Below are 20,694 nucleotides of genomic sequence, written 5' to 3'. Positions count from 1 at the left end.
GTTTTTTTAGATAAAAATAATGGTTAGTGAAGTCCACACATTTCTTCCAGAGACATTTACTTACCACAGTATTTTTGGGTTGAAGATCTTCATTAATGGATAGAATTCTGAAGTTTACTGTAAAAGACAAATATAAAATATTATAATTTGATGGCATCTATCCTAATTATTTAAAAAGTCTTTCCAGGGTTTAAGTTCAGGGTTTTCATCATCTAAGCCATGGGATTTCTGGTCCAATGAAATACATTTGGACTTTGTAGGAGACTTAAAGTGATTCTAAAGGCAACATTTTATTTTATTTTTTTAAATAAAAAAGAGGATATACTTACCTGCTCTGTGCAACAATATTGCACAGAGTTGTCCCTTACCTATTCTTTGGCAGTCCCCTCTTTCTTCCTGTGTGTGCCCCCATAGCAGGTGGTGTACTATGGGGGCACTCGTGTAGGTGTGCTTCCGTGCAGGATATGTGCGTCCATAGACACACATACTGCACTGCTTGGCCACACGCCCAGCTCTCTCCTCAAAGGATTTGCAAAAAGGTGAAAAACAAAGGTATGTAAAACTGTAATGAACCAAATCTGGGGGTTGTCTTCACACCTATGTATTGAGCCAACACCTAATAGACTGCACCTGCCTACAAGCTGAAAAGTGTTCTGTACTACCTTTGATTTACATCCATAACAGCAAAAAAGAATAAAAGTGGTATTGTTTTTAATACTCTTTGGAAAAAAAAAATAAGGATTTTCAAGCCATTTTCATGGCCTTGCTCTGTGTATTGCATGTACCCTGGGCTTTTGGGTCTACCATTGCCCCTGGTGTGGACTTTCTTGTACATGGCACATGCATCTAACTGTTTTACTTATTTCCTGGAATAGAACATGCCTGCAAATTTTGATGGAACAGTTACCAGTTTGTCCTGGTTTGTACACAGCTTTGTCTGTCTGAACTAGAAGCCTGGATCTTGTCTTCTTCACCAGAACTTTACTGCTCTTCACTACGGTTTCCCCTGCATTCTCTATGGAGATTTTCAATGTGGCGACCACGTCTGGCTCTACAAACTTGATAACCTTAGCAAGAAAAAAAAAAATAGGTTAGAGTTGTTCTCTAGGACGTGTCCTTAAAAATAAAAACCTGATTAGGCTCAATCATCATCATTAGTAAACAAAAAAAATTGCCACAACCCGCTGTGTATCAAATTATCAAAATATTTATTTATTTTAGAAAAAACTAAGGGAAATTGACACATTAAAATCATCATACAAACATGCGTACTAATAAAACATCATGGACACCTCTCAGGTTGTGCAGCTCAAACCACATAATTCAAAGATTGTAGATAAAGAAAATCCCCAGGGGGGCGTGGTCAAGATGGCGACCAGATAGGACGGATGAGACAGAGCTCCGCATACAGCAGGCCTACAAATCCGCTATTTAGTGGACTAACAACCTATTTAAATGCCCCATGGGGATGTGGCTGTGACCGGGCACAGAAGTGAGGAAAGCTGGAGCTTGATGATAGCGGCGTTCAGCTCCGCGGGCACCGCTGCCGGATAAGTAATCCAAAGGAGCTCCGCCGGCCCTTACTGTATCCACAGGAATCCTGCCTCAAACCTGCGAGATTTCCCTAAAAACTGACCCACTATTGCTGTACTCCACTACAAGCGGCAGAGCCGGGGAGTATTTAAGGCGCAGACCGCCAGATGAAGCTGCTGTAGGCCCTCGGCCGGCTCCGCATCACAGAGGCAATCCGCCATCTTGCGGCCTGTGCGGCCTCGCGATCCCCGGTCTCGGGTGCCGTGATCGGCCGTAGAAGGGCCGCAACAAACCATCCATTGTGGCTATCGCCGCTGGGAGGCGGGGGGTGACCCGGAGCAGACGAGAGGGGATATCCACGCTGCCTCAGAGGCCCTCGGCCGGTTCTTCACTCCGGAGGGGATCCGCCATCTTGAGGCCTACGAGGCCTCCGCAATCCCCAGCCTCGGGTGCCGCGATCGGCGGGTGAAGGGCCGCTGCACGCCCCACGGCGGTGCCATCCGGCGGTGAGTGGCAGAGGGACTAGTGACAAGACCTGCTGGGAGGTGAGGGAGACAGGGCTATACGGCGGGCTGGAGATTTATAATATAACCCGGCTGTTGGGGGACCCTCGCCTGTCACATAATACCTGGCAGACTGGGAACAAAACTGGGCATGAGAAGAAGAACCTGTGGCGCCCAGAAGCAGAAACACAAGGCCCCAAAAACACCGCCACCAGCCCAGGGCCCACGTGGAGCAGTGTGTTCAAACATGGCCTCATAGACAGATCACACAGACACTCAGGCTGAGTCCTCCCAGATGGGAGAGGATCAGTTTCAAGCATTAATGCAGGCTATCACAGGTTGTCAAACTACCCTAACTACTAAAATAGAGCAAATACAATCAGAGATGGGCCTAATAAGACGGGATATGGACAAATACAGAGACAGGCTGACGGAGGCTGAAAGGAGGGTAGGGGAGAATGAAGATGAAATCCGAGACCACAGCGCCTCCCTTCGTATACTGCAAGTTAAAATGAAAACGCTGGAATCGCGTGCGAAAGTTCAGGAAAACAGAAATTGCAGGAATAATCTGCGCTTAGTGGGACTTCCAGAAGGAGTGGAGGGAAGAGACCCAGAGGCATACACGGAGCAGTTGCTGCGAAACCTTCTCCCACAAGCACTATTTTCTGCACACTTTGCGGTGGAGCGAGCCCACAGAATGCCGTCAACTCGGGGCCCACCAGGAACACCTCCACGCACCTTCATATTTCGTTTATTGAATTTTAGAGATAGAGATCTGAGCTTAAGGGAGGCACGAAAGGTGGGAGAGCTGCGCACTGAGAACGCGAAGATAATGCTATTCCCTGACTACTCAGTGGAAACACAGAGGCAATGCAGGACATTCGACCAGGTCAAGGCCCTAATGCATACTAAGGGACTAAAATACAGCATGTTATTCCCTGCACGACTCAGAGTAGTGGATGGCGAAACTACTAAATTTTTCACCTCTCCAGAGGAAGCAACCAGATGGCTTGAATCCCTGCCACACAATCATTGATCCGATGTATGGAGTACACCACAACTAACCCTCTATCTACCTGGTGATGACCGGTGGTAAGATTTACAGCTTGTTATCTCTAATAACCCCCACCCCTATTGGTAAGTGGCATACTGTCTGGGAACTATGGAATACATGAATCCTAAGGGGCCTGGCTATCTGATGGGGGTAATGCCGAACCAGCTAACCATACAATGGGGGATGGATACTTGCTTTGCTGAATGGTCCTATGTCGGAGGATTGGGGGGGACAGTTGGGGTGTGTTGGATATGGACCGCTGGAATGCCTGGATGAGTTTCTCCCCCCCATCCCCCCCCTTCCTGGAGCTCCTTTCTCCCCCCAAAGGGACTATACAGATGTCGGCAGTCCTGACCAACGATATGGAGCCCTGGAACTTTGTTGTTGTATTTACTGGCCCCAGGGATGACAAAAAAGGGGAGAATGCGAGACATAATGCCACACATAACCAATGTTCATCCTGTTATTGGAGATGGGTGATGGAGGGAGGGGTTAATGGTGGAATTCTGTTAAGTGGTTTGGCTCTTCAAGAGGACTTTAAATGACTGCTTCTATTGTTTAACCAATTTCTTTTGCTTTCCACAGGTTTTTTTAGAAACTACCATTGTTTGTAACTAAGATTGTACCCTTAGAGCTATCTAAGTGCTAATGGCTGCTCTGGCGCAGACAGGTTGCTCTGGTCCACATGGAAGGGAGGGGGCCCTGGATATGGGGGAGGTCCCCCCCCCCTAATTACTAAGATGTTCTCTTTTCCAATTTTTTTTTTCGGTTTTCTCTTTTTTATAGGGAATCTTTATTTTCCCTTCCCCTTCTCTTTGTTTATTATCAGTAAAGGCCTGCAGATGCAGTGAGTAGTGCGGTCTCTGATCTCACGTTAAGAAAACTAGGTCCTAGGTGTGCCAATTGTTACACACCGCCCCCTAGGAAGTTCCTCCTGTTTTTTTTTTTTTTTTTTTTTTTTTTGGTTGTTATGGGTACTCAAGCACCCCGAGGTTTAATTAATGGGGTGTGGGGCGGGATGGGAGGGATATTTTGTTTAGTATGTTTAATTTTTGTTCTTTGTTTTTCGCTTCATTATTCAAGGAAAGATTCCTATAGATGGCTTGACAATAGCAAGGGCGTAGGCTACATGCTCCAGGCTACCAGACTGCCCATGGGTGGATGATGGGTCCCTTGGCGGGAGGGGGGAGGGATGAGAAGGAGTTATCTATGTATTCTAACTATACATGGTTTTCCGGAAGAAATATATACCACATTGAGATATGGCTCAGCTGAAAGTATTGTCATGGAATGTAAGGGGTCTTAATCACAAAATTAAACGCTCACTAGTTTTTGAATATCTTAAGAAATATACACCCAGTATTTGTATTCTTCAAGAGATGCATCTGATGGGGGGGCAGAGTGTTGGGGTTAAAGAAACCATGGGTGGGACACCATTACCATGCCACCTACACTAATTACGCCAGGGGGGTTAGTATACTGATCCACAAATCACTCAATTTTGAACCCCTTGATATGCTCATAGACCCAGAAGGCAGGTACATAATAATCCACGCTAATATAGAAGCATTGGCTATGGTTATAGTGGGGGTATACTTGCCCCCACCGGCTAACATCTCCCTACTGCAGAAGATCACTACTATAATTGCACAATTCCCCACAGACAATGTAATTCTCACGGGGGATTTTAATATCACACCTAACCCTTCACTAGATAAAATGTCCCCGGACCCAGCTACAGATTCTGCGTTAACTAGATGGGCACAGGTGCTGGGATTGTAGGATGTGTGGCGCTGGAAACATCCAACAGAACGCGTGTACACATGTCATTCATCCTCCTATAACTCATTATCACGTATAGACCTTCTTTACGCAAGCTCACCCATGCTTCCCAAAGTTATAAATATTGAAACATTACCGAGGGGAATTTCTGACCACTTCCCGCTGTTATGCACACTGCAAACTTCCACTCCACAGGCGGACAGAATTTGGCGACTTTCCCGATTCTGGATTGAACATCTTACTATAGAAATTGAGATAGTAAAAGAGATAAAACAATTTTGGTTGGCTAACGCTGGTTCCTCCACTCCGGGGATGGTATGGGACACTTTTAAAGCCTACATTAGAGGCTGCTATATGTCATCCATAGCTAGAGAGCGCAGGAATAATAAGATGCTGTTGGAAGAGGCAGAGACCAAAGCCCGGGACTTAGAGACCAGATACACCCTTACGGCCAACCCTATTATAGCACAGGACATGAAGGTTGCCTATCGGGAGGTAATGCTACTGAGGGTAGCCAAGGCGAACAAACGCCAACTGGCCCAAACTCAAAGAATATTTGAGCAAGGGGATAAAACAGGTAAGCTTTTGGCCTGGTTGGCCAAGGAGCAATCCCCAGTGTCCACAATAGCTCGTATACGAAAGAATGACGGGACCCTAGTATCAGACCCTGCGAAGATTAACGCTTGCTTTGCTGAGTATTACTCGTCCCTGTACTCCTCTAGGGCACAATACTCAGCGAAGGAACTCTCGGACTTCCTAGATGAAATAACGCTTCCGACCCTCACGGCTGCAGCACGAGAGGGCCTCGAGGCTCCAATAACCTTGGAAGAGGTCCAACGGGCTCTAAGCCCCTTTACAAATGGGGAAGACACCAGGACTGGATGGCCTACCCCCTGAATTTTATAAACAGTATATGGGCGAGGTGGCGCCTAGGATGCACACAATGCTTACAGAGACCCTACGAACTGGGGAGATACCACTATCCATTTCACAAGCCATTATAGTGGTCCTGCCAAAGCCGGGAAAAGACCCCCAACTATGCCCCTCATATCGACCTATATCTTTACTTAATTCTGACGCAAAGATTTTAACCAAAATTTTGGCCCAGCGGTTAAACAAAATAATACTCGACCTAATTCATGAAGATCAATCAGGTTTCATGCCTGGAAAGGGCACGGACATAAACATTCGCAGGTTGTATGCTGTCCTGGCCTCTGGGGAGGAGGATGCCCGAGACGAAATTGTGGCCTCTCTTGACGCAGAGAAGGCCTTCGACTCTGTTGAGTGGGGCTACCTATGGGAGGTCCTCCGCAGGTTCGGGTTTGGCCCGGTCTTTATCTCCTGGGTCAGGATGGTATACAAGGCCCCCACGGCCAGAGTTTGCACAGGTACAGTACTTTCCCCGACCTTTTTTTTGGGTAGGGGAACTAGACAGGGGTGCCCACTCTCGCCGGGTCTTTTTGCCCTGGCAATAGAGCCTATGGCTGCCCTTCTTAGGGCCACAGCCGGGGTTAGGGGGATTACGAGAGGTCCTCTACAGGAAAAGGTGTTGTTATACGCTGACGACACCTTACTTTATCTTAAAGATGATGGTACTTCCCTACAAGAGGCTCTCTCGGTAATCAATAGGTTTGGGAAATTCTCTGGTATATGTATCAACTGGGGAAAGTCGATCCTGTTTCCTCTGCGGGCGGGGTCTACTCCCTTGCAGACGGATGGACAACTCAGTAGGGTTCCCAGTTTAGATACCTAGGGGTAGAAATACATCAAGACTTAAAAAAGTATATCAGCCTCAACTTAAACCCTGTGGTTAACCACCTATCCCAAAGATGTAACACATGGAGATCCCTACCACTAACCCCGGTTGGCCATGTCAACTTAATCAAAATGTCAATTCTACCTAAATTTACATACCTATTCCGACAAACCCCGATCCCTATATCAATGACCTTCTTTCGACACTTAGATAGCATTATTACCTCATTCATTTGGAATGGGAAAACTCCTAGAATAGCCAGGGCAACATTGCAACTACCAGGGACCTTGGGGGGTCTGGCCTTGCCATGCTTCCTAAAATACTACTGGGCAGCAGTATTGGTAACAGTAAAATGGTGGTTCTCAGAAGAACCGGCTAACCCTGCTGCTTCCATGGAGGCGGCGCTGATCAGCTCCTATGCAGAGTTGAGGAATTTGGTACACAGAGGCCCTAGATCCAATCCAGATGTGACCTGTCCCATGAAAACAACCCTTAAGGTATGGGACACTGTTAATACGCTATTTTTGGGACCTAGTAATTGGTCCCCAGCAACTCCCCTATGGGGTAACCCCCGCCTGCCTCATTTTCACTCCATCCCCGACCCGATTGTGTGGGCCAGATATGGTGTCACGACCCTGGGGGATATAGTTGCCCAGGGACAACTAATCACCTTTGATGCTTTAAAAAGAGAAAAGGATCTACCCAATCATATGTTCTTCAGGTTCCTCCAAGTGAGGCATGCGTTCCGGTCCCAGTTCCCCAGTCTGCTGACTCTGGAGGAGACACCGATAGAAAGTGTATTAAAAAACCAAGATGGCGGAAGAACACTGTCCGCCGTCTATAATTTGTTTGTGACTCAAGATACATCTAAAGTCTCCCAGCTATGTGAGCGGTGGAGGGTGGATGTTCCGGGGTTGACGGATGGGGACTGGGAAGAGAGAATTCAGCAATATTTAGCCTTGACAATTTCAGCAAGGGATAGATTTATGCAGCTGAAATTCTTACATAGGGCCTACTACTCTCCAATACGCCTGGCAAAAATATACCCTGATAGAACAGCGAGGTGCCCTAGATGTGGGTCTGGGGAGGACAATTTCTTTCATGTGGTCTGGTCCTGCCCTGGAGTGGTGGAATTCTGGAATAATATACTTGCTGATATCAACTCTATAGGGGGACTGCAAGTCCCATATAGCCCACTACCTCTTCTACTAGGTATTTGTGACTTTCTAGAAGTCACATGGGGGAAGAAACTATTCATCTTCTACACCACATTATATGCTAGAAAAGCAATCTTACTGCAGTGGAATCAGTCCCAACCGCCCACCAAACAACTCTGGCAATCTCTGGTAAATAAGGTGCTACCATTATATAAAATGACATATATGGGAAGAAATTGTCAAAAAAAATTTGAGAAAATTTGGGCAGCATGGGTGAAGGCAAAACACCTGTCTATTGAATGAAATGTTGGGTCCGGGCCAATTGGGATTGGTGTTGACTTGCCCCCAGGACTCTTCAAAACTATATACAAGTGGGATAGAATGTCCCAATTTGAAAGGTGGGATCCCTTACACTTACACCTTATATTAATATCCTTAATGAGTGTATTAGTATCTTCTTCTGAAATGGATAACTACTGTGATAATTGACTCTTACTCATACTAAGTCATGTAACTGTTCTATGAATGTCATCTGTATTCAATCTAACACGAAGTGAATTGTTTCTTTTGTGAAAATTTAAATAAACTTTTTTGTTAAGAAAAAAAAAAAAAAAAAAATACAAATACAATTCTTAGCCCTACGTAAGACAGCTACATTCATGGTATGGGCAAAACAAAAATGTAATGAAATCTCTAATAAGCCTCATGGGATGCTAGTAAATAAATTACGTTCACAACCTTTCCACTCCTTTCCTGACTTTCTTTTACAAGCGGATTCAACTAGGACCCATTGCTCCCTAACCATGTCTAAGACTTTTGGAACCTTTTTCCATAAGCTATACAACTGCCTAACCCCTGAAAACCATTTTTAATTTAAAAATTGGAAAAATGGAAAATACCGCGCTATATAACATAGAAAAGAAAAAAGAAAAACAAAGAAAAAAGAGAAAATAAATAAAGCAGCTGCTAAAACTGTGAGATACACACGTGTACAGATATAAAGTTCAATGTAGCAGTGCTATAAAAAAATAAAATAAAACAAGAAAAAATAGTGATGATCCAAAACTTAAAAAAAAAATTAATAAACAGTTCATGGGACCAATGACCAAGGAGACTTGAACATCAAACCTACAGGGGGATAGGTTAGGCATTACCCAGAAATGTAAAAAGGCTCTCCATAGTGTAAAACGTACCAAAAAGGTTTATTAAAGCTTTAAAAATCGCACTTACAGAAGTGATGTTTAAAAACGATCAAGAAAAAACAACCGGCCGGCTAGCGAACACCCGTCCACTGAGCACAGTGCGATGACGTCAGCACGTCAAACCTCCCTACATGTATTTTGTCACAATCTGACGTCGTCTAGGGGATGGTTGAAGACTCTGACATTGGTAGAATATGCCCAAAAACTAGCCATCCCATCCTGTCTATTGGCAATGGATGCCTAGAAGGCATTTGACAGGGTGGGATGGTGTTTTCTTGAAGAGACCTTAAAACAATGGGGAATAGGTCCTCTACTTATGGAGAAAATAATGGCTTTGTATCATAACAGAACAGGTAGAATAGGTACAAATGGATCCTTATCCAACCCGGTGATTATATCAAATGGAACTCGACAGGGCTGTCCTCTTTCACCCTTTTTGTATGTATTGGTAATGGAGCACCTGACTATGGCGATTTGTAAAAATGTAGATATACAAAGGATTAAAGTCAAGGAAACAGAATATAAAACTATTCCAGTGGTGACAATACCAAATCTTATCCAGGAATTTAATTGTTTTGGATTACTGAGTAATTTTAAAGTCAATTATGATAAGTCAGAGGCTCTCAATGTTACACTACCAAGTGGAACATTGAATCTTCTCAAAAAAACCTTTTCCTTTAAATGGCAAAAAGAAGCTATCAAATATCTTGGAACATGTATTGCTAGAGATCTAAATAAGCTTCAAGAGCTTAATTACCTTCCGATTATACAAAATATAATTAGGACACTCCAAATGTGTGATAGAACATTTTTTTCCTGGATGGGAAAGATTAATATTGTAAAAATGGATATACTGCCTAAAATATTATACATATTCCAGACAATTCCAATATGTTCTCCAATAAATTTACTGGATCAGTTGCGTAAGGCCGTGGGGAGATTTATATGGGCACATAAATCAGCTCGAATTAGAAGAGACATGTTAACTAGAGCAAAGAAAGATGGAGGCTTGGCTCTTCCAGATTTTTCAAAATTTCTTCGCTCTGTATTTGTGTCTAGTAGGGATGAGCCGAACACCCCCCGGTTCGGTTCGCACCAGAACCCGCGAACGGACCGAAAGTTCGCACGAACGTTAGAACCCCATTGACGTCTATGGGACTCGAACGTTCGAAATCAAAAGTGCTCATTTTAAAGGCTAATTTGCATGGTATTGTCCTAAAAAGGGTTTGGGGACCCGGGTCCTACCCCAGGGGACATGTATCAATGCAAAAAAAACTTTTAAAAACGGCCGTTTTTTCGGGAGCAGTGATTTTAATGATGCTTAAAGTAAAAAAAAAAAAGTGAAATATTCCTTTAAATATCGTACCTGGGGGGTGTCTATAGTATGCCTGTAAAGTGACGCATGTTTCCCATGTTTAGAACAGTCCCTGCACCAAATGTCATTTTTAAAGGAAAAAATCTCATTTAAAACTGCTTGCGGGTTTAATGTCATGTCGGGTCATGGCAATATGGATGAAAATCAGTGAGACAAACGGCATGGGTACCCCCCAGTCCATTACCAGGCCCTTTGGGTCTTGTATGGATATTAAGGGGAACCCCGCACCCAAATTAAAATAAGGAAAGGTGTGGGGCCACCAGGCCCTATATACTCTGAACAGCAGTATACAGGCGGTGCAAACAAGACAGGGACTGTAGGTTTGTTGTTAAGTAGAATCTGTTTGTAATTTTGAACATTTTTAACGTGTTTAGCTCCAGCCAAAAAATCTTTTCTAAGCTTTTTGGAAAACATAGGGAAGGGTTATCACCCCTGTGACATTTGTTTTGCTGTCTTTCCTCCTCTTCAGAAGATTTCACCTCACTTTTTTGTCCCAATGAAAAATGTTTTTTGAAAATTTGGGTTTTTTTGTGGAACAAGGATTGGAAAGCATCAGTGGAAAGGAGAAATTGTTTTCCCATATTAACTCTTACAGGAGAGAATTTCCCTTCCTAGGGGTAGATTTCATCTCACTTCCTGTTGTCTCCTTCCGTTTGCAAGTAGGAGTCGTTTGTAAGTTAGATGTTTGAAAGTAGGGTCCTGCCCTATATACTCAGCAGAAATTTGGGCCTTAGGTGTTGCTGTGGCCACAACACTGTAAGCCCTCACAGGGCCCTGCTGTGAAATATTAGATCAAGAATTGTAATTACATGCCCCTGTTGAACAGGAGCTGAAAAATTAGGCCTTAGGCACTGGTGCTGGTGCCACAACACTGCAACCCCTCACAGACACTCTAGTTGGAACGCAGGAACGAGCCCTGCTGCAAATTATTGCTTCAAAAATTGTAATTACACGCCCCTGTTAGACAGGGGCAGAAAAATTGGGCCTTAGGCACTGGTGCTGGTGCCACAACACTGCAACCCCTCACAGACACTCTAGTTGGAACGCAGGAACGAGCCCTGCTGCAAAGTATTGCATCAAAAATTGTAATTACACGCCCCTGTTAGACAGGGGCAGAAAAATTGGGCCTTAGGCACTGGTGCTGGTGCCACAACACTGCAACCCCTCACAGACACTCTAATTGGAACGCAGGAACGAGCCCTGCTGCAAAGTATTGCATCAAAAATTGTAATTACACGCCCCTGTTAGACAGGGGCAGAAAAATTGGGCCTTAGGCACTGGTGCTGGTGCCACAACACTGCAACCCCTCACAGACACTCTAGTTGGAACGCAGGAACGAGCCCTGCTGCAAAGTATTGCATCAAAAATTGTAACTACACGCCCCTGTTAGACAGGGGCAGAAAAATTGGGCCTTAGGCACTGGTGCTGGTGCCACAACACTGCAACCCCTCACAGACACTCTAGTTGGAACGCAGGAACGAGCCCTGCTGCAAAGTATTGCATCAAAAATTGTAATTACATGCCCCTGTTAGACAGGGGCAGAAAAATTGGGCCCTAGGCACTGGTGCTGGTGCCACAACACTGCAACCCCTCACAGACACTCTAGTTGGAATGCAGGAACGAGCCCTGCTGCAAAGTATTACATCAAAAATTGTAATTACACGCCCCTGTTAAACAGGGGCTGAAAAATTGTGCCTTAGGCACTGGTGGTGGCGCCCAGAACCAAAAATGTTCTTACAAGCTATCAGCGTGATGATTGAGGAGGAAGAGGATAATTACTCAGGGATAGTCACTCAGCATCAGCATAGGCAGTCTTTGAAGGGATCTGAGATTTCAAAAAAAATTATTCGGTTACATCAGCATCAGGTGCTTGGTAGCTGGTGGTGATCCAAGACTCATTCATTTTTATGAAGGTCAGCCGATCGACCGAGTCGGTGGACAGACGCACCCTGTGATCGGTTACCACGCCTCCAGCAGCACTGAATGTGCGTTCCGAAAGAACGCTGGATGCAGGACAGGCCAGTAGCTCAATTGCATACTGTGCAAGCTCTGGCCAGTGATCCATCCTCAAGACCCAGTAACCCAGAGGATTTTCGGTGGGAAAGGTGTCCAAGTCTGATCTTGCCCCTAGGTATTCCTGCACCATGTAAAACAGACGCTGGCGATGGTTGCTGGAACCGATCATACCTTGGGGCTGCGGACCAAAAAATTGTCTGAACGCATCGGTCAGACGGCCACCTTCTCCACCGCTCCTTCTTTGACTGACCGAAGCCTCAGCAACACGTTGTCCAGAAACAGGAGTTTGTAACCTCCCAGTCTCTGGGAACGCGTTGCACAGACCTTTCTGCAAGGCCTCCCGAAGATGTTTCATCCTCTGCTCCCTCTGCGATGGCAAGATAAGGTCCGCAACCTTACCCTTGTAACGTGGATCAAGGAGGGTTGCCAGCCAGTATTGGTCCTTCTCCTTGATACCACGAATACGAGGATCCTTACGCAGGCTTTGCAGGATCAGGGAGGCCATGCAGCGTAGGTTTGCTGAGGCATTTGGTCCGGAGTCCTCTGGGTCACTAAGAACGACATGGTCCGCAGCCACCTCCTCCCAGCCACGTACAAGTCCATGTGTTTCTTGGGACTGATCCCTTAAAGACTGCTGCTGATGCTGAGTGCCAGGCTCCACCTCCATACTGACACAATCTTCCTCCTCCTCCTCTTCCTCCTCGTCCTCTTCCTGTGTGATCGGCGGGCACGCAGGAACACTGTCTGGATAAAGGGGGCCTTGAGAGCTAAGGAAGTCCTCCTCTTCCTGCCTCTGTTCTGCCTCAAGTGCCCTGTCCATTATTCCACGCAGCGTGTGCTCCAACAGGTGGACAAGGGGGACAGTGTCACTGATGCATGCACTGTCACTGCTCACCATCCTTGTGGCCTCCTCGAATGGTGACAGGACAGTGCATGCATCCCTGATCATGGCCCACTGGCGTGGGGAAAAAAAAACAAGCTCCCCTGACCCTGTCCTGGTGCCATAGTCGCACAGGTACTCATTGATGGCCCTCTGCTGCGTGTGCAGCCGCTGCAGCATGGCCAACGTTGAGTTCCACCTGGTGGGCATGTCACAGATTAGGCGGTTCTTGGGCAGGTTAAACTCCTTTTGGAGGTCCGTCAGCCGAGCACTGGCATTATATGACCGGCGGAAATGCACACAGACTTTCCTGGCCTGCCTCAGGACATCCTGTAAGCCCGGGTACCTGCCCAAGAACCGCTGCACCACCAAGTTAAGGACGTGAGCCAAACAGGGCACATGGGTCATTTGTCCCTGTCGGAGGGCAGAGAGGAGGTTGGTGCCATTGTCGCAAACCACCATTCCTGCCTTAAGTTGGCGTGGCGTCAACCACCTCTGAACCTGCCCCTGCAGAGCTGACAGAACCTCTGCCCCAGTGTGGCTCCTGTCCCCCAAGCACACCAGCTCAAGCACCGCATGGCATCTTTTGGCCTGCGTACTTGCGTAGCCCCTTGAACGCCTACGGAGCACCGCTGGTTCCGAGGAAGAGGCCATGGAGGAAGAAGAAGAGGAGGGGGTGGAGGAGAGAGGTGTGTCACAATCAGCATTTTGGAGGCGTGGTGGCGGAACAACCTCCAACACTACTGCACCTTGTCCTGCATCCTTCCCAGCTGCCAGCAGAGTCACCCAATGCGCCGTGAAACTTAGGTAACGTCCCTGTCCATGCCTGCTGGACCATGAGTCAGCGGTAATATGCACCTTACCGCTGACCGCCCTGTCCAGCGAGGCATGGACATTGCCTTCCACATGCCGGTAGAGAGCCGGAATCGCCTTCCGTGAGAAAAAGTGGCGTTTGGGTACCTGCCACTGAGGAACCGCACATTCCACAAACTCACGGAAGGGGGCAGAGTCTACCAACTGAAAAGGCAGCAGTTGAAGTGCTAGCAATTTTGCCAAGCTAGCATTCAACCGCTGGGCATGTGGATGGCTGGGAGCAAACTTCTTTCGGCGGTGCAGCAGCTGGGGCAGGGAAATTTGCCTGGTACAATCTGACGTCGGTGTACCAAAAGCAGATTGCCCACAAGTACTTGGCTGTGACACACCTAATTCTACACCTTCATTCCTCTCACTGCAGGTCTCAGAGAGGACTGAAGGTCTAGTGGGGTTGGAAATCTCAGCTGATGAGGAGCAAGGAGAGATCCTCTTTGTTCTTTGGTGTGGGTCTTTTAGATACGCTTGCCAACGAACTGCATGGCAGGTCAACATATGTCTGGTCAAGCATGTGGTACCCAAGCGGGAGATGTTTTGGCCACGCGAGATACGCTTGAGACATATGTTGCAAATAGCAGCGGTGCGATCTGATGCACTCGTCTCAAAAAAGGCCCACACCAAAGAACTTTTTGAATAACGCGCAGAGACTGCAGCGCCCTGCACATGTGGAGCTTTGGGGTGTGATGCAGTCAATGTGCTGCCCTTAGGCTGGCCCCTGGAGGGCATCCTGCCTCGTTGGTGATGTGCTGCCGCCTCCTCCTCCTCCTCCTCCTCCTCCTCCTCCTCCTCTCTCCTATCAGGCACCCACGTTGAGTCAGTGACCTCATCATCCCCTCCCTCCTCATCACTGGAGCAAACCTGGCAGTATGCTGCAGCAGGGGGAGCATGACTGCCAGATTGCTGTCCTTCTTGGGCACCCCCTCTGTCCGCGCTCATGTTACTGCCTTCATCGAGCTCAGTATCATCATCAGAGCCTTCCAAACGCTGGGCATCCTCCTGGAGCATGTACCCAACACTGTGGTCAAACAGTTCGAGGGAATCCTCATGAGGACATGGTGGAGCTAGGGAAGGAGTCACTGATGACATTGAGCTGAGGGAAGAAGCCGCTGCTTTGCCAGACAAAGCACCCTGGGCATGGGTGAGAGAGGATGAGGAGGATGAGGACGGCTTGGTCATCCACTCGACCAAGTCTTCCGCATGTTGCGGCTCAACGCGGCCAGCTGCCGAAAAAAAGGCCAAGCGTGTCCCATGGCCACGTGCTGATGAGGATGCACCGTCTCCACGACCAGCACTAGACACAGAGCCTGCTTGCCCTCTCTTATTGGCTTGTGACTGTCTGCCTCTCCTTCTTGGCCTTCCAGACATACTAATGGCCTGTAGCTGCACTAAGCTGGGATAGAACACCTGTAATTTTCTTCAAGTAGCTTTATATACTGTAACCAGACAAGCCTGCCTGTCAGTAGGAAGATAACAGGAACGGATCTAGCTGAACACTGTGAGCAGGACGCACTGTACTAAATGTAAATAGTCTAGCTGCCTGACCGTGGTACTAATAGGATCAAATAGAACACCTGTAATTTTCTTCAGGTAGCTTTATATACTGTAACCAGACAAGCCTGCCTGTCAGTAGGAAGATAACAGGAACGGATCTAGCTGAACACTGTGAGCAGGACGCACTGTACTAAATGTAAATAGTCTAGCTGCCTGACCGTGGTACTAATAGGATCAAATAGAACACCTGTAATTTTCTTCAGGTAGCTTTATATACTGTAACCAGACAAGCCTGCCTGTCAGTAGGAAGATAACAGGAACGGATCTAGCTGTACACTGTGAGCAGGACGCACTGTACTAAATGTAAATAGTCTAGCTGCCTGACCGTGGTACTAATAGGATCAAATAGAACACCTGTAATTTTCTTCAGGTAGCTTTATATACTGTAACCAGACAAGCCTGCCTGTCAGTAGGAAGATAACAGGAACGGATCTAGCTGAACACTGTGAGCAGGACGCACTGTACTAAATGTAAATAGTCTAGCTGCCTGACCGTGGTACTAATAGGATCAAATAGAACACCTGTAATTTTCTTCAGGTAGCTTTATATACTGTAACCAGACAAGCCTGCCTGTCAGTAGGAATTTAACAGGAACGGATCTAGCTGAACACTGTGAGCAGGACGCACTGCACTAAATGTAAATAGTCTAGAAGATAACAGGAACGGATCTAGCTGAACACTGTGAGCAGGACGCACTGCACTAAATGTAAATAGTCTAGAAGATAACAGGAACGGATCTAGCTGAACACTGTGAGCAGGACGCACTGCACTAAATGTAAATAGTCTAGAAGATAACAGGAACGGATCTAGCTGAACACTGTGAGCAGGACGCACTGCACTAAATGTAAATAGTCTAGAAGATAACAGGAACGGATCTAGCTGAACACTGTGAGCAGGACGCACTGCACTAAATGTAAATAGCAGGAACGGATCTAGCTGAACACTGTGAGCAGGACGCACTGCACTAAATGTAAATAGCAGGAACGGATCTAGCTGAACACTGTGAGCAGGACGCACTGCACTAAATGTAAATAGCAGGAACGGATCTAGCTGAACACTGTGAGCAGGACGCACTGCACTAAATGTAAATTGCAGGAACGGATCTAGCTGAACACTGTGAGCAGGACGCACTTCACTAAATGTAAATAGTCTAGAAGATAACAGGAACGGATCTAGCTGAACACTGTGAGCAGGACGCACTGCACTAAATGTAAATAGCAGGAACGGATCTAGCTGAACACTGTGAGCAGGACGCACTGCATTAAATGTAAATAGTCTAGATAGAAGATAACAGGAACGGATCTAGCTAAACTGAATACAGTGTATATATATATATGCAACACCTGGGATGCATATATATACACAATACACTGTAAGTGCAGCTAACTGACTGACTGTTCTGCCTAATCTATCTAACTCAAATCAAATGACACTGTCTCTCTCTCTCTCTATCTCTCAGCACACCGGAACACACACTACACAGGGCCGCCGTGCAGGCGGCCTTATATAGTGTGGGGTGTGTACTAAATCCCCTGAGCCATAATTGGCCAAAGCCACCCTGGCTTTGGCCAATTACAGCTCTCTCTACTGACGGCGCTGTGATTGGCCAAGCATGCGGGTCATAGTGCATGCTTGGCCAATCATCAGCCAGCAATGCACTGCGATGCCGCAGTGAATTATGGGCCGTGACGCGCCACACGAATTTAGCGCGAACGGCCCATAACGTTCGCAATTCGGCGAACGATCGAACAGCCGATGTTCGAGTCGAACATGGGTTCGACTCGAACACGAAGCTCATCCCTAGTGTCTAGGATAGTAGACTGGTTCCATAATGCATAATGTAAGCAATGGGTGAAATTGGAGGAAGATGCCACAGCCATAAATCTGAAATCATTAACATGGATAATTAGCAATCACCGACCCCCTAAGAGAGAAATGCCATTTTTGGTATTTTCAATATCCCGCAATCTAATAAGATATGGGAACCATGGGATCAATCAGAATTTGGGGCACCCCTACCGGGCTCTATGTCTTAATGTATGTCTTAAACTATCGATATGCCTTCATATATGTCTCCCCTATGTGACCCAACCTACATGGTGTTCCATATGAGTTTCCTGATGCTACATGTTCATTGCACAGGCGATTGTTTGTATGACCTCCTTATGACGATTTGACCTGTTTACATGTCGATTTCATCTATGTATACCCTACAGTTATCTTCAGTTCTATGTTAATTTGGACATCTCATCTGTATATCACACCTCTTGTTACATATGTTATTCATGTGTACTGTGTTCTTTTTCCTTTTTGCAAAAACTAATAAAAATACAATTAAAAAAAAAAAAAAAAGAGGTTATGTCAGTGGTCCAGAGGTGGTACGAATATCAGCAGCAAGTGTAAATAGCATGAATTTTAGGATTCCACACAGTCACTAGTGAGACAATCCAAGGTCTCATTGTAATCCAAAGTAAATGATATATAGGGACAAATCCATATCTACAAGAAAATAAATACTTATCGAATTCTGTAGTTGGTCAATGTCCTTGAAAGGTATCCTTTAGGAGGTTCACCACTACTCCAGTGTCCAACTGTTGCTGACAAGACAGTCACGACATAAGAGGTAGTCAGAAAGATGGCCTTGTTCTCTAGGACACTAAAGTCCTTTAAGTAAAGCAGCCAGCTAAACAAGTTAAAAACTGAAGCTGAGCTAGTCCGCTCAATACACAGATCACTTTCACCATTATGAACCTTTTTTTTTTTTTAAAGAGTATGTATAGTGTTTTTGTTTATTTTCTCTTTATTGATTTATTGGGGCTCATGCCTACGGCTGATCAGGATTGTGCTCTGTTCAGATTAGTGTATTTCTGCAGCAGGTATGGGCGGGTGTTTTCATCAGCTGCAAACAGGAAGCCTGTACAAATCAATGACAAGCTGACACTGTCCACATTTGGCTGTCGCTTAGGAACAAATGTGCACCCCAGCACGTGAAATATCTGGGTCTAGGGGCACACATTTGTCCCTAACTGCAGGAAATCATCCCATGTGTGATTTACATGTGAACAGCTGCAGATAGCCGTGGACAGTGTCAACCTGTCTTTCATTTATACAAGCTTTATTTCCGTGGCTGATTGAAAATGCGGTACCCTCTGGCTTATGCCATGCAGTGGAGCTATCATCTCTTTTTATACACTGACATGTTACCTTCCTGTACTGCTTTTAAACTTGTCTTTGTCTTTGTATTTTGTTAAATTTCAATAAACAAATTTGACAAGAAAATGCTGTACCGCCAGAAATATGCTGACCGCATAATGTACGGCCTTAATTGGCCTTGTGCACGAGCCCTTTGGTCAGAGTTAAAAAATAAAAATATTGTATTTATATATACACTCTGCAGGTGGAGATCTCAGCTGTCTTTTTACTGTACATTCCATCTTTGTTTTCATGAGATTTACACATACGTACGAATGAAGCAGAGCAGTGGCTCCTACTCCTTCATTTCCCTCTCTACTCTGTACTGAAGGATATATTTTATACTTTTTGAATGCAAACATTTTCCCTTTCATTTTTTTCATTAGAAAAATCATGTCATGAGTGTCTTTCACTGGAAAAAAAATTAAATAATTGACCCCAAACTATTATAATTTTCCTTTAATGAGAGAACAACTTGTTAATTACATGTTACCAACAATAACCCATTTTTATTTCTCCTAATAAATGAATGTTGAACGGATGTGAAATAAGCATTGATTGTATGCTAGGACTTATCATTATTGTTCTATCCGCTGCCCTATTTGGAAAAAAAGTCTTATTACAATGTTCACAAACATAAGAGAAGGTTTTCTTATTTTGGTCATATATGTTTAGATCAGAGAATGATAGCGTGCCTGCCTGTGATCCCCAATGTTCTCTGCTTGATCCTGTTCAGAAGAAGCCAGACCCCACAGCTATACTGAATAAAAACCTTTTCATTTTATTCATTTAACAGATTGGGCATGCATCAAAATCAAGAAAGTGACCAAGGTTTTCTATCTAGAAATGATGAGGGAAAACAGTTATTTAATTAATGCAAATTAGAAAAAAAAATAAATACTGTTTGTTTTAGGAATTCTTCCTTTGATATTCACAAATTCACACTTTGATGTTAACAAAAATTGAACACTGTTTTAAAACCCTTTCATTAAAAAAATTCTCACTTTGATGTTAGTACATTTTTAACTTTCAACTTAAACCCTGTTAGCAAATTATTTACTTTACACCCCATAGAAGTCTATGAGGATCTAATACTCCTGTAATTCCAGGAGAAAGAGGGCTTGTGGTGCAAGATATAAACATTGGAAGCCGTGGCCTTTAGATCGCGGGAGGTATACAGTAGATCTGTGAAGGGTAGGATCTGTTAGCTTAAGTCAAAGGAGCAAAAATTAAGGCCCTTGTGTTTGAGGCCGGGTTCACACTAGCTGTGGCTCGCAGTAGGGGGTCCGATGCGTCCCTGTTCTCCATTTTAGGGGCGAATCAGGTTCCGAATTTTTGCCTGAATTCGGACCTGAAACGGAGCCAAAGATCCACAGGTCCCTTTTCCAGTGCGGACGGCATTGAGAGCCGGTCACACTCTCTTGTCATGTGCATAGGATGCGGGAAAACCCACATACAATTTGCATAAGTGTGAAACCAGCCTGAATGTTCACTTATCTTTTAAGGGCATGATAGCTATGCAGAAAAATATGCAGTGTACCCTTCCCTTGATGCCCTGGGCATGTGCTTATTTTGCTGAATGGTTATTCCAGCCCTGATCCAATCTTTTTCACTGACCCCCTAAACCCACTTAAAGTGGTAGTAAATCGCAGAAAAAAAAAAGAAAAAAAAAATGGTCCCATGCAGGATAATAGCATACTGTGCTAGTATGCTTCGCATAGACTTACCTTAGAATGAAGCTCTCCATCTTTACCCGGTCTTCCTTCCAGGTTTGTGGCCTTCAGCTGTTTGAATGGCTGAGCTGCAATGACATCACTCCTGCG

At 45.4% G+C, this 20,694-nt stretch overlaps 1 protein-coding gene across 4 annotated transcripts in view; it reads right to left on the bottom strand.

The window, feature by feature from the left end:
• Positions 1-20,694, bottom strand: part of LOC141105644 (alpha-2-macroglobulin-like) — a 317,621-nt gene that overhangs the window by 260,681 nt on the left and 36,246 nt on the right. For all 4 annotated transcript variants that reach the window (XM_073595620.1, XM_073595618.1, XM_073595617.1 and 1 more), the window contains exons 3-4: positions 908-1,067; positions 65-117 (exon numbers count right to left, since the gene is read on the bottom strand). In XM_073595620.1, the coding sequence (XP_073451721.1) occupies positions 65-117; positions 908-1,067 (213 nt within the window). The remainder of the gene's footprint in view (positions 1-64; positions 118-907; positions 1,068-20,694) is intronic.

This window comes from Aquarana catesbeiana, linkage group LG08 (assembly GCF_042186555.1).
Source record: "Aquarana catesbeiana isolate 2022-GZ linkage group LG08, ASM4218655v1, whole genome shotgun sequence".
NCBI classification, from domain to species: domain Eukaryota; kingdom Metazoa; phylum Chordata; class Amphibia; order Anura; family Ranidae; genus Aquarana; species Aquarana catesbeiana.
Note: the sequence above shows the minus strand (reverse complement) of the source record. Positions and strands in the feature narration are given on the sequence as shown.